The sequence below is a fragment of the Diceros bicornis genome, chromosome 20 (assembly GCF_020826845.1).
Source record: "Diceros bicornis minor isolate mBicDic1 chromosome 20, mDicBic1.mat.cur, whole genome shotgun sequence".
Lineage (NCBI taxonomy): Eukaryota > Metazoa > Chordata > Mammalia > Perissodactyla > Rhinocerotidae > Diceros > Diceros bicornis.
Genome location: NC_080759.1, coordinates 20,179,219 through 20,205,832, shown reverse-complemented (window position 1 = coordinate 20,205,832; position 26,614 = coordinate 20,179,219). Strand labels below are relative to the sequence as shown.

Genomic DNA, 26,614 nt, shown 5'->3' with positions numbered 1-26,614 from the left:
TACCAGGGACACAGGGATGGTTCAACATCCGCAAATCAATCAACGTGATACATCACATCAACAAAACAAAGAATAAAAACCACATGGTCATCTCAATAGACGCAGAGAAGGCATTTGACAAGATACAACATCCATTTATGATAAAAACTCTCAACAAAATGGTAATAGAAGGAAAGTACCTCAACATAATAAAGGCTATTTATGACAAACCCACAGCCAACATCATACTCAATGGGGAAAGACTGAAAGCCATTCCTCTGAGAACAGGAACGAGGCACGGCTGCCAACTCTCACCACTCCTGTTCAACATAGTATTGGAGGTTTTGGCCAGAGAAATTAGGCAAGAAAAAGGAATAAAAGGAATCCAAATAGGTAACGAAGAAGTGAAACTCTCACTATTTGCAGATGACATGATTTTATATATAGAAAATGCTAAAGAATCTGTTGGAAAACTATTAGAAATAATCAACAACTACAGTAAAGTTGCAGGGTACAAAATCAATCTACAAAAATCAGTTGCATTTCTGTATGCTAATAATGAACTAACAGAAAGAGAGCTCAAAAAGATAATACCATTTACAATTGCATCAAAAAGAATAAAATACCTAGGAATAAATCTTACCAAGGAGGTGAAGGACCTATACAATGAAACTACAAGACATTATTGAAAGAAATCCATGATGACATAAAGAAGTGGAAAGATATCCCATGCATGTGGATTGGAAGAATAAACATAGTTAAAATGTCTATATTACCTAAAGCAATCTACAGATTCAATGCAATTCCAATCAGAATCCCAATGACATTCTTCACAGAAATAGAAAAAAGAATACTAAAATTTATACTAAAATTTATACTAAATTATACTAAATTTATACTAAAGTTTCGGGGGCAACAAAAGACCCCGAATAGCTAAAGCGATCCTAAGAAAAAAGAACAAAGCAGGAGGCATCACAATCCCTGACTTCAAAACATACTACAAAGCAATAGTAATCAAAACAGCATGGTACTGGTACAAAAACAGACACACAGATCAATGGAACAGAATTGAAAGCCCAGAAATAAAACCACACATATACGGACAGCTAATTTTCGACAAAGGTGCTAAGAACATACAATGGAGGAAGGAAAGTCTCTTCAATAAATGGTGTTGGGAAAACTGGACAGCCACGTGCAAAAGAAGGAAAGTGGACCATCTGCTATCGCCATTCACAAAAATTAACTCAAAATGGATCAAAGACCTGAAGGTGAGACCTGAAACTATAAAGCTCATAGAAGAAAATATAGGCAACACACTATTTGACATTGGTCGTAAGGGAATCTTTTCAGATGACATGCCTACCCAGACTAGGGAAACTAAAGAAAAAATAAGTGGGACTTTATCAGATTAAAGAGCTTCTATAAGACAAACGAAACCAGAATCAAGATGAACAGACAACCCACCAGCTGGGAGAGAATATTTGCAAAACATACATCTGACAAGGGGTTAATCTCCATAATATATCAAGAACTCACACAACTGAACAACAAAAAAACAAACAACCTGATCAAAAAATGGGCAGAGGAGGGGCCGGCCCGGTGGCGCAAGCGGTTAAGTGCGCGCGCTCCGCTGCGGCGGCCCGGGGTTCGCTGGTTCGGATCCCGGGCGCGCACCGACGCACTGCTTGGTAAGCCATGCTGTGGCGGCGTCCCATATAAAGTGGAGGAAGATAGGCACAGATGTTAGCCCAGGGCCGTCTTCCTCAGCAAAAAAAGAGGAGGATTGGCGGATGTTAGCTCAGGGCTGATCTCCTCACAAAAAAAAAAAAAAAAAAAAAAAAAAAAAAAAAATGGGCAGAGGAAATAACAGACACTTCTCCAAAGAAGATATACAGATGGCCAATAGGCACATGAAAAGATGTTCAACATCACTAATCATCAGGGAAATGCAAATCAAAACAACACTAAGATATCACCTCACGCCTGTTAGAATGGCTATAATCACCAAGACAAAAACAAGTGTTGGAGAGGATGTGGAGAAACAGGAACCCTCATACACAGCTGGTGGGAATGCAAACTGGTGCAGCCTCTATGGAAAATGGTATGGAGATTCCTCCAAGAATTAAAAATAGAGATGCCCTGTGACCCAGCCATCCCACTACTGGGAATCTATCCAACGAACCTGAAATCAACAATCCAAAGAGGCTTACGCACCCCTATGTTCATTGCAGCATTATTCACCATAGCCAAGAAGTGGAAGCAACCTAAGTGTCCCTCGACTGACGACTGGATTAAGAAAATGTGGTATATATATACAATGGAATACTACTCAGCCATAAAAAAAAAAAAAAAAGACAAAATCGTCCCATTTGCAACAACATGGATGGGCCTGGAGCGTATTATGTTAAGTGAAATAAGCCAGAAAGAGAAAGACAAACACTGTATGATCTCACTCATATGTGGAATATAAACCAACACATGGACAGAGAAAACTACTGTGGTTACCAGGGGCAGTGGGCGTGGGGGGTGGGCACAAGGGGTGAAGGGAGTCATATATATGGTGATGGACAAATAAAAATGTACAACCCAAAATTTCACAATGTTAAAAACCATTAAAACATCAATAAAAAAAAGTGTGTGTGTGTATATGTGTGTATGCAAAGAAAAAAGATGAGGGATATCAACAAAAGTGTAAATAGTGGTTATCTCTGGCTAACGGGATTTATTTTAAATTAACTACTTACCCATATTCTCTAAATTTTCTACAATAAACACAAAATTACTTTGAAATAATAATAATAAAGTAACATATTTTAAAAGCGCTGCCAATTTCTCTCTTTGAAGTCTGTTAATACAAAAATGAAAAAATTGTTTTTATGTAGAATAAGAGCATAATTTACTTGAAAACAGTGCTGGATCCAGGCAAAGTAGGTGGCAAAGTGGAGAACAACCTATCTCAGGGATTCCTTAGTGTAAAAAGTAGAAATGAGAGAAGAGAGTCCACGAGTTTTTGCCATAATATTTTAGGAAGGGAAGTGAGAACACCTAAGAATCAAGCACTAGCTCTAAAAGAATTCAGGAGGTAAGATCAAAAAAATTATATACTTTTGTTTCCTATCAAGTTTTTTGTCTGTCTGTTAGCTTTCATCTGAATTTTTATCTGTGGAAGCAATTCACAGTGTATTTTTCTTAGGAAAATTCTCCCCTTTTCTGTCTACAGTCTTTTAAATTTTTTACATTTCAGCAATGAAATAAAAGGTGGAGGCAACTCCCATTTTTTTTTTTAAACTCAATAAATTGGGAATAGAAGATACTTTCCTAACAAGAAAAAGATTGATGATTTCAGATCAACAGTCAGCATCATACATATATAATTATAATAGAGGCACTATTTTTAGGAAGATGATAAAATTATTATTTACACATGACTTTATTATTTGCAGATATTCTTTGCAGAGAAACAACTAAATATCTCTTTAGTAAGAATTCGAAGTCATCAAATCACAAAGGAAGAGAGTAAGAGAGGAAGCAAGGAAGAAAGGAATTACAAAACAGCCAAAAATCAATTAACAAAATGGCAATACTTAGTCCATACCTATCAATAATTACTTTAAATGTTAATTGACTAAATTCCCCAATCAAAAGACACAAAGTGGCTGAATGGATTAAAAAAACAAGACCCAACTAGATGCTGCCTACAAGAGACTCACTTCAGCTTTAAAGACATACATAGACTGAAAGTGAAGGGGCGAGAAAAGATAATCCATGCAAATGAAAATGAAAAGAAAGCAGGGCTATACTTATATCAGACAAAATAGACTTTAAGCCAAAGGCTGTAACAAGAGACAAGGAAGGTCATTATATAATGATAAAGGGCTTAATTAATCAAGAGGATATAACATTTGTAAGTATTTATGCTCCCAACACAGGAGCACCTTAATATATAAAGAAAATATTAACAGATCTGAAGGGAGAAATAGAAACCAATACAATAATAGTAGAGAACTTCAATACCCCACTTTCAACAATGGATAGATCATCCAGACAGAAAATCAATAAGGAAACATTAGACTTATATGACATGTTAGATCAGATGGACTTAAGACATTTACAGAACATTCCATCCAACAGCAGCAGAATACACATTTTTCTCAAGCATACATGGAACATTCTCCAGCATAGACCATATGTTAGGCCATAAAACAAATACTTAACAAATTTAAGAAGACTGAAATCACATGAAGCATCTTTTCCAACCACAACGGTATGAAACTATGAAAACTGGAAAATTCACAAATATGTGGAGGAGATTAAACAACATGCTACTGAACAACCAATGAGTTAAAGAAGAAATAAGAGAATTCAATAAACAACTTGAGACAAATGAAAATGGCAACACAACATACTAAAAGATAAGGGATGCAGCAAAAAGTTATAAGAGGAAAGTTTATAGCAATAAATGCCTCCATTAAGAAATAAGAATGATCTCGAATAAACAACCCAACTAGAAAAAGAAGAACAAATTAAGCCTAAAGTAGTGGAAGGAAGGAAATAACAAAGATTAGAGTGGAAATAAATGAAGAGAGACTAAAAAGACAATAGAAGAGATCAATGAACTAAGCTGTTTTTTGAAAAGATAAATGAAAACAAAATAGACAAACCTTTAGCTAGATTAATCAAGAAAAAAAGAGAAAAGACTCAAAATTATAAATGAAAGAGGAGACATCACAACTGATACCACAGAAATACAAAGGATCATGAGACTACTGTGAACAATTATACACCAACAAATTGGACAACCTAGATGAAAAGGATGAATTCCTAGAAACATATAACCAACTAAGACTGAATCATGAAGAAATAGAAAATCTAAACAGACCAATTACTAGCAAGGAGATTGAAACAGTAATCAAAAATCTCCCAATAAAGAAAAGTCCAGGAAGGACCAGATAGCTTCAGGGGTGAATTCTACCAAACATTTAAAGAAGAATTAATATTTATCTTTCTCAAATTCTCTGAAAAACAGAAGAGGAGAGAATACTTCCAAACTCATTTCCTGAGGCCAGCATTATCTTGATACCAAATCCAGACAAGACCACTACAAGAAAAGAAAATTACAGGCCAATATCCCTGATGAACATAGATGTAAAAATCCTCAACAAAATATTAGCAAACTGAATTCAACAATACATTAAAAGAATCACAGACCATGATCAAGTGGAATTTATTTCAGGGATGTGAGGATGGTTCAATATCCACAAATCAATCAATGTGATACACCACATTAACAAAATGAAGGATAAAAATCATAAGATCATCTCAATAGAGGCAGAAAAAGCATTTTACAAATTTCAACATTCATTTAGAATAAAAACTCTCAACAAACTGCGTAAGGAGGGAATGTACATCAACATAATAAAGGCCACATATGAGATGCCCACAGCTAAAGTCATACTTGAAAATATGACTGAAAGCTTTTCCTCTAAGATCAGGAAAAGACAAGGATGCCCACTCTCACCACTTTTATTCAATATAGTACTGGAAGTCCTAGCCAGAGCAATTAGGCAAGAAAAAGAAATAAAAGGCATCCAAATTAGAAAGGAAGAAGTAAAACTGCCTCTATTTGCAGATGACATGATATTATATAGAAAACACTAAAGACTCCACAAAAAAACTGTTGAACAAATAAACAAATTCAGTAAAGTTGCAGGATGCAAAATCAATATACAAAAATCTGTTGCATTTCTATACGCTAACAATGAACCAATAGAAAGAGAAATTAAGAAAACATCCCATTCACAATAGCATCAAAAAGAATAAAATACTTAGGAATAAATTTAACTAAGGAGGTGAAAGATCTGTAAATGGAAAACTAAAGACAATAATGAAAGAAATAGAAGACAGAAATAAATGGAAAGATATTCTAGGCTCATGGATTGGAAGAATTAATATTGCTAAAATGTCCATACTACCCAAAGCAATCTACAGATTCAATGAATCCCCATCAAAATTCCAATTTTCATTTGAAAATGTAGTATTTTTCACAGAAATAGAACAAACAATCCTACAATGTGTATTGAACCACAAAGACTCCAAATAGCCAAAGCAACCTTGAGAAAGAAGAACAAAGCTGGAGGCATCATGCTTCCTGATTTCAAACTATATTACAAGCGTATAGTAATCAAAACAGTATGGTACTGGCAAAAACCAGATACATAGATCAATGGAATAGAATAGAGTGCCCAGAAATAAACCCACATCTATGTGGTCAATTAATTTATGACAAAGGGGCTAAGAATATACAATGGGGAAAAAGACAGTCTCTTCAATAAATGGTGCTGGGAAAGCTGGACAGCCACATGAGGAAAAAATAAGACTAGGCCCCATCTTACACCATATACAAAAATTAACTCAAAACATTAAAGACTTGAATGTAAGACTTGAAACCATAAAACTCCTAGTAGAAAATATAGGGGATAAACTCTTTAACATTGCTCTTGGCAGTGATTTTTTTGATTTGGCAACAAAAGCAAAGGCAACAAAAGCAAAAATAACCAGGCGGGACTACATCATACTAAAAGACTTCTGCACAGCAAAGGAAACCATTAATGAAATGAAAAGGCAACCTACAGACTGGGTGAAAATGTTTGCAAATCATATATCTGATAAGGGGTTAATATCCAAAATATACAAATAACTCATACATCCAATAGCAAAAAAATAAACAATCTGATTAAAAAACAGGCAGAGGAACTAAATAGACATTTTTCCAAAGAAGACACACAAATAACCAACAGGTACATGTAAAGTTGCTCAACATCACTAATCATCAAGGGAATGCAAATCAAAACCACAATGAGATATCACCTCACACATGTTAGAATGGCTATCATCAAAAAGATAAGAGACGAGTGTTGGTGAGGATGTGGAGAAAATGGAACCCTTGTGCATAGATGGTGGGAATGTAAATTGGTGCGGCCAGTATGGAAAACAGTATGGAGGTTCCCCAAAAAATTTAAAATAGAACTACCATATGATCCAGCAATCCCACTTCTGGGTATACGTTCAAAGGAAAGGAAAACAGGATCTCAAAGGGATATCTGCACTCCCATGTTCATTGCAGCGTTATTCACAATAGCTAAGATATATGTCAATTATATCTCAATAAAGCTGGGAAAAAAAGAATTCGAAGAAAGGTAGCTAGAAAGAAAAAAACATATATAAGAAATCAACATCTTATATACATGTAATAACTGGTTAAAAGATATAAAGACAAATTAAAGGATACCATTCACAATAACAAAATAGACATAAATATTGTTAAAGTTATTCCTGGGCCATAACACGCCAAATTTACATTAAAATATTATAAAACTTTACTGTGGCAGCCATGTAAGTGTACTATTCAGGTCTCATTTCAAGTGACAACCTGATGCAAGGAGTGCAGGTTAGCTGATAGCCTCCAGCTGCAGCACCTTTGGGATCTGCTGACCTGTTCAAGCAGCCATCACACTCTCCCTGGGCAGCTCCTGGCCTAATGACTGAGCAAGCCTGACTACTTTCACCCAACCCTGGACTCCTCTGCAGACAATCTTGGCCAGAACTCCACACTGGCTTGGCTGAGACTTTCTGAGTCTATTCCTACCCAATCCTCCTCTTCTCCTTCTCTCCTTTCACAAATCTGAGCTACACTGTGGTCGGATGTAGCCATCTACTCCTGCTCACTCTCCCTTCTATCTTTCAGAGGTGCTCCCCCAATAAATTACTTGTACTTCTAACTCCATTTTGGTGTCTGCTTACTGGAGACACTGACACAGTTGGTACTGGAAGTGGTCTAAGAAAGCAGCAGTGAAATGGGATGCGGGCACTCGATCACTCATCACCCAGCTTTGAATTATCATCTCAGCCGTGATTTAGCTACATCCCAAGGTTCTGATAGTGCTTTTACTCTTATTGCTTTTCTACATATTCTGTTGATTCAGAGAGAGTGAATAAATGAGGCTACAGCACCTGTGATCCCAACTTATCTTTTTTTTTTTTTTGTATTTGACTGTAGCAGCTCCATTATGAATCCTATTTTTAGGCAGGAATTATAGGACTATTCTTCCTTTACCATACTGACGTCCTGGAGACATAGAAGCCTATCTCCTAGTTCAGCTAAACCCAAATAAGGGGGAAGGAGAGTCTCATAGCCAGCCAGAGTTATTTTTAGCTTAAAATAGAAGGCTCTTCATGATCTGGCCTTTGCCTCTTTATCCTTATCTCCTATCACTTCCCCCCAACAAGTATTCTTTCATTCCAGCCATACAAATTCCTGTAATCTCCTAAATGGGTCATGTTATCTCAGGCCTTATCTGTTGTTTAAACTTATTATTCTCTTGACCTGGCATACACCCCTTCCTCCAATTCTTCATTTAATGAACTCCTTTTGGCCCTTAAAACATTCTCTATTTAGAACCCTTCTCTGATTCCTAATTTTTACTTACATGCAATTCCTCTATACTACCATGTCTCAGGTGTATATCTTTGTAACTATGATCATTAATTCACAAATTGGTCTTACCGGTGAACTGTAAGTTCCTGGAGGGCAGTGGGCCACGTCTTTTTTGACAATAAATCAGAGGCATTCATTTATTTTCAGAATGAAGGACTCTTGGCCATGGAAGTGGTCAAAATCCTACTTTAAACTGTTCTTCAGAATGATTTTGCTTTTTGCTAAGATCTATTAGTTTTCCATAAATTCTCTTCAATTTAGCTCATCTTTCCTGTCTCTCAGAGCAATCAACCTCTATTACCCCTAAGATGCCTCCTGAAGCAACTTGTTAGTTGATTCTTTTCTAACTAAGGCAGGTGATACCACTGTTGTTTCTAACTTGTCAAATTAATGTCCAGCTTTTTCCAATTAACCAACAAAACTCTTTTTGAGTAAATTTCTTGAAAACTTGATTCTTTTTAACAGCTTTACTGAGATATAATTCACATGCATTTCATTGATTTAATATGTACAGTTAAATAGTTTTTAGTATATTCACCGAGCTGTGCAACCATCACCACAGTACTTCATTCCTTTCTATTTCCAAATAATATTCCATCGTATGGACATATGACATTTATCCTTTCATTAGTGATGGACATTTAGGTTGTTTCCATTTTTTTGGCTATTATGAATAATGCTGCTACAAACATTCTTGTACAAGTTTTTGTATGGAAGATTGCCTTTTTAAAGAACCCAGTCATTTACACCATGATCAGTGTATAGTTAATTAAAGAAGACCAATTCCTTCATGAAGCAGTTTTAAAGAAGCCCCAAACTTCTGATCATTTTCAAACTGCCCACTTTTTTCCTTTGAGAAGGCATATTAAGAAAGGAAGTAAGCAGAGGAGGAGAAGATAATTGCAGTACGTTAACCTGACAAAGGACGCATAACTAGAATGTATGAAGAACTCCTATAAATCAATAAGAAAAAAGTAGAAAAATGGGCTAAAGACTTGAAGAGGCACTGGACAAAAGAGGAAATCCAAATTGCCAATAAACATAAAAACGGTGCTAACTTCATTAGCCATTGGAAAATGCAAATTAAAACCACAATACCACTACATACCCACCAGAAAGGTGAGATGAAAAAGACAGAGAATACAAGCGTTAGAGAAGAGGTGGAGCAACTAGAACACTCCAACACTGCTGGTGGGAATGTAAATTGGTACAAACATTTTGGAGAGCTGTTTGGCAATATCTATCAAAGCAGAATATATGCATACCCTTTGACCTAGCAATTCCACTCCTAGGTTTATACTTAAGAGAAAGCAGCCACATGTTCACCAAAAGATATGTATGAGAATGAAGATTGATGCCATAAACATAATAGTCAAAAACTGGAGACTACTCAAATGTCCCTTAACAGTAAAAGATAAACAAATTGTGGTACAGTTATACAATGAAATATCAATGAGAATGAATGAACTACAAATACACACAACAATATGGATAAATATCACAATATAATGTTGATCAGAAGAAGCCATACACCAAAGAATACATACTTGTATATCTCATTTATATTACATTAAAAAAACAGGCAAAACTAACCTTTGGCGTTAGAACAGTGGTTATCTTTGCAGGGAGATAACGACTGGTAGGGAGAATAAGAGGGACTTCTGAGATGCTAGTAATTTCTGTTTTTGATCTGGGTGCTGGGTATCTGGTGTGTTCAGTTTGTGAAAATTAATCAAGCTGTACACTTATGAGTTGTGCACTTTTGTATTTGTATGCTATATGTTAATAAAAAGTTCAAAAGCAAAAACAAAAAAACAGTGGGGCACACTGGTAAAAAATGAGAGAAATTCCATTATATTTGGAAGCATTATTAAGTATAATGAGTGAATGGTAAAATGCAGTCTGCTCCTAATGGAAAGAGAATAACAAAATTATTTAAAGCATATGTGGTTAGAAAATTATTTTTTCTGGTTACAGACAAACACAATGCTGCTGTCAAATGGCAAATCACCCGATAATCCTTGATAATCAGTGTCTGAAGTCTCTTTGAAGTCAGTTTCAAAGCATTTAACAGTTTTCATTTAAAAAATGTAATCTTAATTATAGTCTTAAATGTGTACTAATTGTTAAAGGTTAATAGTATTACAAGGTTTCTACGGAAAACCAGCATTCTCTTGCTTCATACGTCCCATCCTGAATCCTGGTTCCCAGAGGCAACTAATTTTAACTCTTCTAACTATTCAGCATATTTATTTTAAATTTATAATCTAGCTTATTTTCAAGTAATATGCTTATATTCCTTTTCTTTTAAGTTTTAGACATAATCCATTGGTTTTCTACCAGAAGCCTTTAATTTATATCACTACAACCACTCACACTTTCCCATTTCCTATGCCCCCAATATAATTATAATTTTGATTTTGCAAAATCAATATTCAATGTTTTTTTTTCTATGCTGAGGAAGATTCGCCCTGAGCTAACATCCGCTGCCAATATTCCTCTTTTTGTATGTGAGCCGCCACCACAACATGGCCACTGACAGACAAGTGGTGTAGGTCTGTGGCCACGAACCGAACCTGGGCCACTGAAGTGGAGCATGCCAAACTTAACCATTAGGCCACCGGTGCTGGCCCTCAGTGTTTTAATTTTTGTGATTATGTATTATTCATTGTCAAGCCATGGAATGTATTATTACATTTTCTTTCTTATATAAAAATACTTTTGTTTATTTGTTTTTCTAAAGGTAATAATTGCCTTTTTCCTTTTTGGTTGCCTCATTTTCTAGTTAACACTAATTCTTTCCCAACTCTCCAAAACAATGATAAAACTCTACTCTAGCATACAATACATTAAATAATATTTTCCATTTTATTTTCTTCCTTTATTTTCTTCCTGGAAAAAACTGCCTCCTGGGGCCATCTGTCTACCTGCTATAATCTGGGCTGGTGGCTCACTAGGCCTGTTGCACAGCTGTTTTCTAGGATTTCCCTTCACCATCACTCTGGGAATTTCTTGATTTACTATTTCTTTTTGGTGGAGAACATTTTGCAGTTTTTTCCTGAGAAAGACTGCATGGAAAGTAAAATTTTGTGAGACTTTACTTTTGGAAAATATCTTTATTGTTCTCTAAGACTTGAACGAGAGTATGGTGGGATTTAGAATTTTAGGTTAAAATAACTTATTTTGAGACACTTGATGACACTTCTATTGTCTTCTAGCTTTCAGAGTTGTTAAAAAGCCTGATACTATTCTGATTCCAGACCTTTTGTATACACCTATTCTTCATCCCCAGAGTACATAAAAAAGGATTCAATCAGAACTACAAGTTTATGTGAATTCTTTACCAGGATAGTAAAGATTCATACCCTCCAAAGTTCTCTGATTCTTTTTTTATTTTTTATTTATTTTTTTTTGTGATGAAGATCAGCTCTGAGCTAACATCCATGCCAATCCTCCTCTTTTTGCTGAGGAAGACTGGCCCTCGGCTAACATCTGTGCCTATCTTCCTCCACTTTATATGGGACCCCGCCATAGCATGGCCTGACAAGCAGTGCATCGGTGCATGCCTGGAATCTGAACCTGGGCTGCCAGCAGCGGAGCGCGCACACTTAACCGCTATGCCACAGGCTGGCCCCCTCTCTGATTCTTAATTAGCCTTTACTAAAAAAGATTTTGTGACATATTTTTATTCTTGAGATGTTCTTCAATCACAAGAAAGTAATTAATTTCAGTACCATAAATATTAACACAAGCCTCTTTTAATCCTCATGATTCTCCCTTCATATCATCTAGAAATGAAGTAAAGTGAAACAAACGGCTTAATATCTATTTAAATACGTCCTCTTTTCCATCTTCTAAATAACTATTTATACTCTGCCTTTCCCTCATATTTATCTCTAATGTCTTATCATTAGCAGAAACATATCACGAAGACACTTAATATAGATCAGTATGGATCTAATTTTAGAAAATAATATTCTAGACTATTTTTATCAATCAATAGCTTAAACTAGCTTAAAGTTGCCATTTTCATCAATGTCCAATTTTAAATACTATCAGAGAGAAGGATGCCTTTCAAGCCCCAGTACTTCCTTTTTTTTTTTTTTTTAAAGATTTTATTTATTTATTTTTCCCCCCCAAAGCCCCAGTAGATAGTTGTATGTCATAGCTGCACATCCTTCTAGTTGCTGTATGTGGGACTCGGCCTCAGGATGGACGGAGAAGTGGTGCCTCGGTGCGCGCCCGGGATCCGAACCGGGGCCACCAGCATCGGAGCGCGCGCACTTAACCACCAAGCCACGGGGCCGGCCCAGCCCCAGCACTTCCTTTACCCTGAATTTACGCAGACTTTTTAGTCTTTGTGGGTTTCTAATGGAAATAAAAAATCAAAGCTAATGCAGTCACAATCTGAAAACAAGTAACCATGGTAACATAAACAACAACTCCCAAGGACCACCAACTCAGTATACCTGGAAAACCCAGGAAAATTGTAACAAAAGAAACAAAAAAAGTAGTAGACAACTACAACTGCAGACTTCAGAGAGTAACACCAGATACTGAATAGAGACTTGAAATTCTAGACCACCTGAATCAACAGCGGAAGAATGGAAAGAAAGTAGTTTTTCTAAACCAACAACAGAATTTTGTACTACTTTCTCCTATCAGTTTTCCAGCTTCCAGTTTTCAAGATACTAGTATAATAGTCTCTTCTATTTTCTAATCTGTCTCCTCATTTAGTATTACCCATTCATTGCTTCACTGTGCTTTTATCATGACCAAAATACTCTAAATTTGGGTGAAATTTGAGAAACTGCCAAGTTATAACCATGAGAAAACAAAAGAGGGAACACTTAATAATTACATCTTAATTAGCCTGAAAAACAGCAATATTAAAAAAAAAAACCATAAGGGGAACAATGATGTTAATGAGCAGTATAATCCACATATATTAATCTCTGACCATGTTCTCAGTCTCTGAAATTTTAGGGGTATGTTTTCTCAGAAAAGTCTAGAGAATGAGTTCTTGATTTCTCATTTGCAATGTAACTTCAACGAACTTCAACACCCAAGTATAAACGACAAAGGGCCCTGGTTACCCCTAACTACAAGAAAACCAGAGTAATTTCAATTGTACTCTTGTTTTTAGTCTAATAACATTAATAAAAATGCTCATAATAAAAAAATACCATTGTTCTTGTTCTAGAATAGCAATAGTTAACAACAGCTAACTTAAAGATCACATTATTGTAATTTATTAATTCTTTATTTGGCTACAATAGCTCACCTGGTACAAAAAATTCTGTTGGCATAAACCAATGAAATTCCAAATGAAATCCCAAGTGAATAGCCTTAAAGGTGACAAGGAAAATCAAATAGAGAACGGACACTGTGCCTGTAAGAAAAAATTCAGAAATTTTTTTAATCATTTATCATCTTTGTGTGTTTTACAGACTATTTTAAAATCAAGCTTTGTTTCTACATTCTCAGCAAAGTTTGGAAAATTATTACCCTCATTGATTATGCCCACTAAAACTCAGATGGGATCTAAAGAACAGAAATAAGCTATGTGAGTCATCAGAAAACAAAGCAATAAAATATGTAGTAGGCCTAAGAAGAACCAGATGAAGGTAGCTCATATATTGCTGAATGCAAAATTGCCTAATTTACTCATGAGCTGAGTTTAGTGGAGGATATATGCAGAGAGTCCACTACAAAATTGTATGGTTACACAGGAGAAGAAAAACAACATAAAACTGACTCATTCTTTGTACTGGAAGTATTAGAGATGATCAACGAGTTGTTCAAGTCTGTCACAATATTTAGCTTAAGATGATAAAGTAAAGAAAGAAAAGTAGTGAATGTGGATCATAAACCTATTTGAGAAAGGCAATAAACTAAATAATCCATGAACAATCTGGTCTAGTATCTAGACGAGGTTTTGATTGGATAGTACTACGTGCTAGGTGGAAAGATTCCAGATTCCATTCACAGGTTTATATACAGAGTAAAGTGGGTATTTGGAATTTTTTAGTAGTCTGGAAGTAGAGGATTATTCCTTTTAAGGAATTAAGTCCAGTCATTGTGGAGTAGAGTTAGGAAATCCAAAAAGGTTTCTACAGGAATTAGATGCTAATTCCTCTAAAGAAGCTATCGTTTTAAAAGAAACAGAAAGTATGATGAAAAAGGGCAAAAGCAGAATATCCTTAAGAAGGTGGAGAATAATCAACCTGGTTAGAAGGTTGGTGATTATTTTGCCCAATTGAACAAATTTTTCTATAAGTTTATATGCTAACTTTAAAAGATCTGTTGCATAGGAAAGTCGGCAAGTAAATCAGGAAACCACAAATGAGCTATATAAGCTCTACTGTGGGTTTGGAGATTAGCTGATTCAGAAAGGATGAAAACAAGAAGCCAAAGCTTATAAAACCACAATGCTTCAGTTTCTGTGTGTGTCTGTGGCAGTCTTACAGTGAATCCTGTTGTAAGGCAGAGAGGTATCAAGAAATATCCTTAACTCTCCCTTTGGTCTTTTGGAAACCCAAAAGCCACCTTCCTTGATGTGATGAGTAATCTACTTATTTTATACTCGAGACTGCCTACCAGGAAATCAGATCTACAAGGAGGAAACGAAATACTATGGTCTATTGGGGGTTATCAATTCTTTTTGAATGATACCCTTGTCTTTAGTTAACCAGATCTGAGCTTTCTTTGAGGGTTCCTTTTGCCATCTTAAGGCTCAGTGCTGTAAAAGAAGATAGGGTCAAAATATTCCTTTAGTGATTCGGAAATTTCTTCAGTGATTTCAGAAATTTACAGAAAACAGGGCTCACAGAAAGAAATCTGTTTCTTTAAGGAGGCAACAGCATTCCAAGAATGAAAAAAGCACTAAGGAAGAGAGTAAATGCAGAATAAACCTAAGAAGCTTGAGCTAGAGAATATCCCAGGTTGAAAGTCAGATGATAATTCTGTTCTACACTCTTAAATAGAAATTGTAGAAAAAAATATTCCATATCCTGCCTTAGTAGGTTCTAATATTTCCAACCCTTAGAATTGAGAATTCCTATAATAATCACTTTGAATCTCTCCTCCTGAAATCTTAGTCTATTTCCTCTAACTGTACCTTCAGAGGAAATGAGGAAGAGTTGTTCAGTAAGGATAGAATGGGAAACCCAATAACTCGTCCTAAAAAAAAGAGAGAATTGGACTTGAAATGGTCATCCACATTTTTCTCTGTGCCAAACTCTATACAGAAAACCAAAAAGCAGGGTAACATAAGGGTGACAAATTAAACATAGATGAACAGGCCTGGAAGAGAACACTCTTCCCGGCCACAGAATTCAGCATGTATTCATCTACTACACAGAGGTTCCACAACACAGTGCCTCGACTTACCTAGGATATTAAATTTTGAAAAAAATGAAGGAGATTTGAAATTGAGCAGTGGCAGGAGGAGCCCTATGAGGTAAAAAGGCACTGTTTTGGACTTATTCCACCACTTTTCAAACTGTTGGAGTCCCGTGTCATTGGCGTAGAAAATGATAGAGCCATTGTCAAGATGGCCACCATTCCCGGCACTTGGACAAATCACTGCAATAGGAAAGCACTGGATTAGAGAAGACTACAAAGAACAGAAAATGACTACTCCCAGAGACTGACACCTGCTCTACCAACCTCAGCTTTTACCGTGAATACTAAGCTTCTCCCTTTTGGAAAAAATAGAGAGTTATATTTAGATATATTAGGAATCTTTCACCTGTAAATGATTCAAGGTGGGGGAATCTTAGAAAATTTTGAGGTGTATCCTTAATTTTTACTGGAAACTATAAAAATATCCCACTGAATATCCCTTGGTTCCACTGCCAGAGAGAAAATATTGGGCTGGATGGTATTTGGTTTTATTTACACAATAATATAAGAAATATCATTCAGGGTAACTGTTTGTTGTGCTAATAATCCATCCAAAGGCTAAAGAACAGGTTTTTCCTAACAATAAACAAAATCTATGAGTTTGGAATAAAAACTGGACATCACTGAAACTGCTGCCGTGGTATTGCCAAAACCTAATTACTGCTTATAGCTTAGGAATCTTGAATTCCAGCAACCCAGAGTAATTCTTCTGGAAGTTTATCACATTTGACAGCAGCCTAAGCACCTAGATGATATCCACAGAACTGGGAAGTGAGTAAATTGTATTTTTCCTAACACTGGTCTACAAGTGGGAATTTCTTCTTTTATCAGATGGAATAGTAATTATTCCCATGCTTTCTAATTTCATAATAGTGCTTTTGCTAATAATCAGCTCTTTGTAAAGAATTCTTAATGCTGGTGAAAAATACGCATACTGAGCAATAATCACACTCATCACTAGTCAAAGAGAAAGTGATATATTCATTGTAAATTCTGTTTTTAATTCTATTCTCTATCCATTATTTGGCATGCCACAAAGCCAAACAATTTTCTTTCTCCCTCCTTCTTAGTCAGCATTTTAACATGCACTTTTTTCTTCTGTGCTCTGGACAGAAGTAAATTAACTTGAATTTTTCTTGTGCTAATAATTATAGTGGTAAAGAGCACAGGCTATGGAAGTAAATTGACAGAATCCTGACTCTGTCACTTAATAGTTATGTGACCTTGGGCAAGTCAACTTCTCTGTGCCTTGGTTTCTGCATCTAGAAAGTAGAGATAACAGTATCTATCTTATAGAGTTGCTGTAAAACATTTAAAACAATGTCTGCACACAGTAAATTTTCAATAAATGTTAGCTGTAATTTTTTACATTAACTGAGATGGATTGTTTCATATTCTATTTAACACACTGTTCAAAATAAAAAGAAGAATCAAGAAGTGCAAGTATCAACATAAGATATCACTATGCAAAGTAACTGACTTTACTGCTGGTGCTCTCCAAATCATCAGTATAATTGTGATATTTATGAATTCAACCATGAACTGAATCCCTATTGAAGATCCTATTAGATATTAACAAACAAGTTTCATTAACTGATATCAGAATAGCTATTGTAAAATAAATTTCTCTTTTAAGACAAGGATGTAATTTGGTTCTTTAAAAATTCTGAGGTAAGGGACAGGGTGCAAGAGATATATTTTAAAATTATGCTAAAATATTTTCATATAATTATTCAAAGGTGTGTGTTTGTGTGTGTCCACAGGAATAAAAGCCAGTATTTCACTCACTCATTTTCTAGTGTTAACAAAAGACAGTTTAATCAGTTTAATTAAAGGGCAAGGTAAGATACTGAATAGCAAACCTTGGAATACATGCTTCATGAGAGGAGAGACTTTTGTCTCTTCATTATATCTCCAGAGCCTAGAACAGTTCCTAACACATAACAGGCTTAATAAATATATATTGAATAAATTGTCCTCTTAGTGATCAATGTGTACCTTCACCAAAATGATATCAATTTAGTGTCTTTGGAATCTAAATACACAAAAGGTTTAGGTGATATTCAAGGTTAACAGGACAACTGTTGACAAGGTTACATGAGCTTTCATATTCACTTTCCCTGTGACTGCCACACTGGATAAACTTACAGGCTACAAAGATTTATTTTTAAGAAATAAATTAAAGAAAAACTTTTCTAAGAAATTAAAATTTTTTTTGCCAAACCTTCAATTTACTTTTCCATACCTACTAACCTCTGTTCATTATTAGAAGATTAATTATTTGATAGGATACAGATTTCTGTATCTTAAATAGTAGTAACTAAAGCAATAAACATCAAAACTAAGTTAACAAACTGAGAACTATGTTTCCAGATTCCCCAAACAATTAGCAGCAATATAGCTTCTTAAAAATATGTATGGATTATTCATAGGCAAATATGGATACTATAGATATGGGCTGAAATTGTGAGTTGTATAATATCAACTAAATATTGTTAAGCTCACAGCAACACAAACTTTAGTGGAGTTTTTTTGTTTAATACACTGATTGCCAACAATTTAACAGTGGCTCAGTTAACATAATAATGATTTTATGCTAATCATTAGCCTAAATTAAAGTGATAGGTTCCACTTTAAATCCTTTTTGGAGCAAGGTGGGGAATAAAGAAACAAGCTAGGGGCCTGCCCGGTGGCGCAAGTGGTTAAGTACGCGTGCTCCGCTGCGGCGGCCCAGGGTTTCGCTGGTTTGGATCCTTGCGCACCAACGCACCACTTGGCAAGCCATGCTGTGGCGGCATCCCATATAAAGTGGAGGAAGGTGGGCATGGATGTTAGCCCAGGGCCAGTCTTCCTCAGCAAAAAGAGGAGGATTGGCAGATGTTAGCTCAGGGCCGATCTTCCTCAAAAAAAAAAAAACAAACAAAAAACAAGCCAAACTTTACATTCCAAACTACTTACCAGGGTTGCTATCATTGGTACTCAGTACAGTGTCTGTGTCATTAATGTGATGAATAAAATCTAAAAATTAAGGAAAAAATATAATGTAATACTGAATGAAAGATGCTAAATCAATCACCCTCTAAAGTCTTTTATCTATAAAAATCTTTTAAGATCTACTGGGTACTAATATTATCTAGTACACTGAACCAAGACTATATCATTGTTAACATAGCTTCACCTTCTTCAGCATTCTCCTCTTACAGGAATGTTAATGTTATTGGCTTCACAGTCCCAATGTGGAAAATTTTTACATAACTGAGAATTTTTAAAAAATCGATCCACAAAGCTGAATTCAGATAAAAGCACTGGAATAAAGATAATGTGTACAATCTTTTCCCTGTACTCACAATATTATATAAGTATAGTTACATCTTATATAAAGTTCTAAAGTCTGCAAAAGGGGAAAACCAACACTCATAAGAGCCAAACTTACCTGGAAAATCACTTAAAACTTTTACAAGTATAGTACACACTGTTATAGACCAAAGGCTATATAGTAATTATTGCTCACAAGCACCACTAAATAACACTAGAGGAAGTAGCAAAGTAGAAAGCATGTGCAGATACTTGAGCATTCATATCATTCTATAGTGAATGAGAGAATAAGTAAAGAATGTGTTTTCTTGCTAGCCTGAGGGAATTTACTTTGTTCTATTTGATATTAACCTTTTTTATAACCTTAATAAGCATTAATAAAAGTGTGTGATGTTGTGAAACTTGAATAAGATGGTAAAAAATGTTGGATTAGGCTTTAAGGTCATAAAGTAAGTTAAATATGTTAATTATTCACCTCCACTGCATGCTTCTCAAGATAGAATAAAAGAAGTAGTTCAGTGCTCTAGGTTTTCTACAGTATATCCAAGGGATTAGTGATAAAGATTGGAAGTTATGCATTTTTATGTAATTTCTAATGCCAAAAACTTACATAAGGCTAGCAAAATCTTGATACCAAGTATAGTGGTTTGAATAGTGTCTCCTCAAATCCACAGCCATCAGGAACCTTAGAATGTGACCTGATTTGGAAATAGGGTCTTTGCAAATATAATCATGTTAAGATGAGGTCATACTGCATTAGGGTAGGCCCTAAATTCAATGACCAGTGTCCTTAATAAGAAGAGGGAAATTTGAATACAGACACACTGAGGGGAGATGGCCATGTGAAGACAGAGGCAGAAACTGGAGCGACACAGCTACAAGGAATGCCAAGGATTGCCAGCGATCACCAGAAGCTAGGAAGAGGCAAGGAAGGATTCTTCCCGAGAGGCTTCAGAGGAAGCAAAGCCCTACTGACGCTTTCGTTTCGGACTTCTAGTCTCTAGGACTGTGAGAGAATAAATTTATCTTGTTTAAGCCAAAGAGTTTATAGTAATTTGTTACAGCAGCCTTAATATACCAAGGTTCAGTAAGGACAGTATAAGAAGCAAAACCTATAGGCCAATATCTCTTATGAAAAGACACAAAAGTTCTAAATAAAATATTAGCCCCGTCCCTCCCAAAAGTAAATTGAATCCAGTAAGAAATTTAAAACTATAGATCATGATTAACAAACTAATTTAAGTTTATCCCAGAATATAAGAATGATTTAAATATTACAAAATGTATTCATTTAATTCACCTTATTAACAATTTAAAGGAGAAAAACTTTATGATCATTTCAAAAGATGCAGATAAAGTATTTGATAAAATTCAACATGCATTAATAAAAATTCTTAAGCAAACAATAGGCAGGAACATCTTTAAATGACTAAAGGGTACAACCAATACCCACAACAAACATAATATTTAATGGTGAAACATTAGAAAGATCTCCTCAGGAACAGTATAAAGATGTCTACTAGCACTGCATCTATACAAATTTATACTTTAAAAAAGATAAACATATCTACATATGTGTATATGTAAACATATATATGTGCGTATATATGTGTCTCTGTGTGTATATACAAATATAAGTGTGTATGTACATAAATATAAATGTATGTGTACATGAGTCATTTAAAAAATAACTAGACAGGAAAAAGTTTTCATTATTCACAAACAATGTAACTATCTAAACAGAAAATCCAAACTGAACCTACAAAATCAGAATCAATAAGAGTTCAGCATTTTGCTAGATTCAAGACAGTCAAAAATTAATTAGGTCTTTTTATAACAATAACAAATAATTAGAATTTTTTATTATTACAAAATACGTCACTATTTTCTGGGGAGCTGGAAATGTTCTATTTCATGAAGGGGGTGTGGGTTACATGGACTTATCCATTTGTCAAAATTGTATGGCTGAGATTTGTGTATTTCAATAAACGTAAATTCTATCTAAAAAAGAGAACTACATATATAATAATAAGTCAACTGGGGTGGGGAGTGCGTACAGGGATAGATCATGTTTTCTCAATGGATACAAAATTGCTACCAAGCAGGAAAAATTCATTCCTAAGGGGCAAAAAAAATTTACTATTTTTACATACACAGCACAGATATACATACAGTTCATAAATAGATATACAGTATATGTGTGATATTAAAATTTCATGGGAGGAGTGATTAGGAAAAAAACATCTAAAAAGGCTCCGTAAGAGGGCAATAATGAAAAAAAAGTTGAGAAACACTGGTATAGATGATTCAAGAATGGCAGAATGTTGATAATTGTTGAAACTAGGTGACGGGAACATGAAGGTTCCTTATACTGTTCTGTGTCCTTTGTATAGGTTTGAAATTTTCTGTAATAAAAAGTGTGTGTGTTTGTATATTAAATTAAAACTATATATACAAAAAAAAATTTTAGGGTACTGAGAATAAATCTAAAAAGAAGATATGGGGGGCCGGCCCCGTGGCATAGTGGTTAAGTGTGCAAGCTCCACTGCTGGCGGCCTGGGTTCGGCTCCCAGGTACACATGGATGCACCGCTTGTCAGGCCATGCTGTGGTGGTGTCCCGTATAAAGTGGAGGAAGATGGTGACAGATGTTAGCCCAGGGCCAGTCTTCCTCAGCAAAAGAGGAGGATTGGCATGGATGTTAGCTCAGGGCTAATCTTCCTTACCAAAAAAAAAAAAAAAAAGATATGAAAGATCTTTATCAAGAAAAATTTAAAAGACATTTAAGAAGACCTAAGTAAATGGAGAACTATGCCATGAAATGACCACAGATAGGAAGACTCAGTATTGTAATGATACCAGTTCTCTCCACATCTATAAATCCAATGCAATTCCAATCAAATCCTAAACCCAGTACCCTAACGACATTAATTATGGTGCTGGTAGATACATAATGGTACACTGACTGATAAATTCAATGCAATTTCAATCAAATTGTGATCAGATTTTTTTGTGGAATTTGACAAGTTGATTCTAAAATGTATGTGGAAGAGTTATAGACCATAATGGAAAAGACTGAGTAATTTGAAAGTAAAATAAAACACTTTTAAACAATAGAGCCACCACATACAAAATGAAGACAAGCCACTAACTAGAAGATATTTACAACACAATAATGAATACAAGATCAGTATCCAAACTTTACAAAGAGCTCCTATAAATATGGAAAAGACCAATAATCCAATAGAAAAATGGACAAAGAATATGAACAAGCTATCTAATGACCAGTATAATTAAGGAATGATGTCTAATGTCACTCCTTATGAAGAGAAATGCAAATTAAAACCACATCCTGAGCGGCAAAATTTAAGTCTGATAATACCAACAAAGGGAACTTTCACAAACTGTTGGCAGGAGTGTAACTGGACAAGAATGATAAAGAACAATTTGGTAATTTCTAGTAAAGTTGAAAATGTGAATATCCTAAATTCCAGAAATTTTTAATACAGCCTTGTTTGTAAGAGCAAAATAACTGAAAACAAATTAAACATCCATCAACAAGAGAATGGATAAAAAAGTCATAGTACATTCATATTATGGAATACTATAAAGCAGTTAAAATGAACTATAACTATGAGTATTCATCAAGACGATAGACAAAAAGCAAGTTGCAAAAGGATATATACAGATTAAAAATACGCAAAATAATACTGTATGTTGCTTATATATCTATGTATTAAAAGAAGAAAAACATGCATGTACCAAATTTTGTACCAAATTTAGGGAAGAAGGAAAATGAGATTGAGAAGGAATATACATAGGGCTTCAATTATACGTCTGTAAAGAAAACTGATGTAAATATGGCAAAATGTTAAGATATGAAAATTCATTAGTGGTTACACTGGTATCTATGTTAGCTTCTGCATTTTTTTTTGGTAGTTTGAAATATTTCATAATTTTTCATACAATAAAAATGCTTGGTAATAAAAAAAACTTAATTAAAATGTGAATTTTATTGTTTAAAATAAAAGTAGAATTTATCCCCCGTCACTAACCTCCTCCTCGAAAGCTCTTAGGGAAACTAGCTGTTGTGATTATGTTACAACTTATTTTGACATTTGGTTTTCATGTAAATCTAGATTTTAAATATATAGGGTTTATTTAAAGCTGGCTAAAAACATACTAAACTTTAGGTATATGAGTCATCAGGGAAAAAAATTTGGAATCTTATTCAATATATAATAAACTTTCCCTATCCAACTTAAAAATTTTATAAAGAGTATTTGGTCTGAATTTCTAAGACTCCCTTCAGAATTCAAGTAGCTGATTCCGGCAAATTACAATTCTGTGGTATATAAATAATATATTTACCACATAAGTTCCATTATTCTGTTTCCTAATTTTAGATCCTAATATTGTGAAAATAAGTGATTGAAATTTGTTTCCTCGAGACTCTACAAATCAAATTCTTTAGCAACAAACACCAATAAACTTCATAAACTTTTCTGTTACACTAAAATTTTGTGGTAAGGATTGATACAATGCTTACAACATCTGCTGGGGCTTAGAGATATTTTATATTAATTAGAGGATTTGAAGGAACATTATTTATTCAAAAATTAGTTTTGGAAATGAACATACACATTATATTTGAGATCATAACTATAGAAAACAAATTGAATCAAGTATATTTTCCAGAATTACAAATATTACTATTTATTTATCCCAAGTCCAGAGTTTAAGGCTGAAAATAAAACATTACAGTAGCTATTGTATCTGAAAGTAACTGTTAAAGCATATGAATACTTACTAAAAATAAACTTTCCAGTGTTAAAAAGAAAATTAGACATAAGCACCCAATAAACTATCATTGCTCCAACGAGAGACACCAAGGAGAAAAGGAGACTCGACCACTGTCCAAAGGAGCCAAAATAATGTCTGCAGACATCTGGATATTCCCAGGTAGTGGTATCCACTGACGCTAGATAAAAATAAAAGAGAAAGAATAAAATTAGGTTAATCATATATTCCACATTCATAATTTGTGTTCCCCAAATTAACTCAAAATATTTAGCAAAAGAATATGCGTATTCCACCACCAGATATTAGACCGCATTATGAAATAACAGAAATTAATTATAGAACAGACACATAAAAAGAAATGTAGGTCAAAGAAATAGTACAGATAATCTGAGAAATAGATTATAATGTCATAAAATTTTATAATTAATAAAAGCAAGTAATAGAGGGAGAGGAAGTCAAGAGGGCGGCATAGGCAGACTCTGAACTCACCTCCTCCTGTGGACACAGCCAATTTACAACTACTTGTGGAAAAATTACCCCTGAGACAGAACTGAAAACTGGATAAGAGGAACTCCTGCAACAACAGACAATCCTAACTGAGGTAGAAGAGGCAGAAACTCCCTTCTGGAGAGGAAAAACGCTGCCTTCACAAGCCGCCAGCTTCACGGCCACCGCCGCCAGGGAGCAGCCCAAAGGTACGCAGCCCTCCCTGGAGGCGCGGGGCCCTGAGCCGGGGAGCACCCCCGCTGTGGGCATTTTGTGGACCCAGCACAATCGAGACCAGTGGCATAATATCTGACTTTGCCTGCTACTAAAACATTGGGGAATACCCCAAGAAAAGCTGGTTCACAAAGAAATTAAAACCGGTTCTTAAAGGGCCCACGCGCAAACTCACCCGTTTCAGACAGCAACCTAAAATCACCAGAAAGAAAGGTGCACAGTGCTGTGGTGAAAAGAGACTCACCTAATAGGCCCTGAGTGCATCTCAGTGAGAGGTGAGACCTCTCCAGAGAGTGGGACATTGGCGGTGGCCATTGTTGTGGCCTGGTGTGGGCGTGCTGACACAGACATTGGAGTTCTCCCTGGGGCCTGCTAGCCCAGGGTCTGCCCCACCCGCTAGAGCACTGATTTAATCCAGCTCAGCCAGGGCAGGCAGCCCACCCTAGAGACTAGCCCCACCCAACAACAAGCCCTCAGGCAACTTGTGGGCCTGCATAGATTGGTGACTGGATTCTCTGCAGCCTGGCAACTGAGCCAATTTCAGTGGGGCAGGGCGTGCACAAGGAACGGGTGGAGAGTGTGGGGCGGTGGTGGAGTGTGTGGGGCTCCTGCCGTGGAGAGACTGGGTCCGCTTGGGGAGGTCGGGGCGCTCACACGGGGCAGGCGTGTGTTGACTGTGTGTGTGGACCAGTGGGCGGCAGGGCTTGTCAGCTGCAGAAGACTTGTGCTTCTCAAAGACCCACATAGGGGGTTTGCCCCACCTTCCAAAGCCTGAAACAATTGGGTGCTCCTGTGCCTGAGGCCAGCCCCACACAGCTGCAATCCTCAGAGAGCTGACAAGAGACCTAAAGGTTGGAGGCTTATAGTAATTGTAAGGCCCTGAGCCTAACAACCTGCCACGCTGGGGGCCTACTCACTTAAAAGAAATACTGCAACACAAGTGGTATTAGAACTTGCAGCCAACTGTGCTGGGGCTCCCCACACCTGATAAAGAAACTGAAGGGCCCACAACAACTACAAGCAGCTGAGCATTACAACAGCTGGCCAGGAGCATAACTCGGCCAACCTGGGTGCCTACAGGGAGAGCAAACAGGCCACAACAGAAGGACACACATAGCCCACATAGGGGTCACCCCTGGAACATTGAGAACTGAGGGAAGCACAGTGCAGGCCTCCTAAGCCATCACTTACATAAGGTGACCTATCCAAGAGCAGGAGATGTAGCTGACCTACCCAATACGTAGTCACAAGCACAGGGAAAGAGGCAAAATGAGGAGGCAAAGGAATACATTCCAAGTAAGGGAACAGGACAAAACCCCAGAAAAGGAACTAAGTGAAACAGAAATGAGCAACCTACCCGACAGAGAGTTCAAACTAAGAGTGTTAAGGATGCTCACTGATATGGGGAGAATAGATGAACTCAGTGAGAATGTCAACAAAGAAATGGAAGATATAAAAAAGAACCAATCAGAAATGAAGAATACAATACTGGAAATGAAAAACTCACTAGAGGGACTCAAAAGCAGAGTAGAGGATACAGAAGAACGGATCTGGGAGCTGGATAAAAGACTAGAAGAAATTACCCAAGCTGAACAGGTAAAAGAGAAAAGAATTAAAAAGAGTGAGGACAGTCTAAGGGACCTCTGGGACAACATCAAGCACACTAACATCCATGTTATAGGTGTCCCGGCAGGAGAAGAGTGAGACAAAGGGGCAGAAAATCTATTTCAAGAAATAATAGATGAAAACTTCCCTAACCTAAGGAAGGAAACAGACATCCAGGTACAGGAAGCACAGAGAGCCCCAAACAAGATAAACCCAAAGAGGTCCACACCAAGACACATCATAATCAAAATGTCCAGAATTAAAGATAAAGAGAGAATCCTAAAAGCCGCAA

At 35.9% G+C, this 26,614-nt stretch overlaps 1 protein-coding gene across 8 annotated transcripts in view; it reads right to left on the bottom strand.

The window, feature by feature from the left end:
* The window catches only part of SLC38A9 (solute carrier family 38 member 9), a 100,401-nt gene that overhangs the window by 23,443 nt on the left and 50,344 nt on the right, over positions 1–26,614 (bottom strand). For all 8 annotated transcript variants that reach the window (XM_058564073.1, XM_058564072.1, XM_058564074.1 and 5 more), the window contains 4 exons: positions 24,005–24,175; positions 18,839–18,898; positions 15,866–16,060; positions 13,758–13,865 (listed from right to left, as the gene is read on the bottom strand). In XM_058564073.1, coding sequence (XP_058420056.1) covers positions 13,758–13,865; positions 15,866–16,060; positions 18,839–18,898; positions 24,005–24,175 — 534 coding nt within the window. The remainder of the gene's footprint in view (positions 1–13,757; positions 13,866–15,865; positions 16,061–18,838; positions 18,899–24,004; positions 24,176–26,614) is intronic.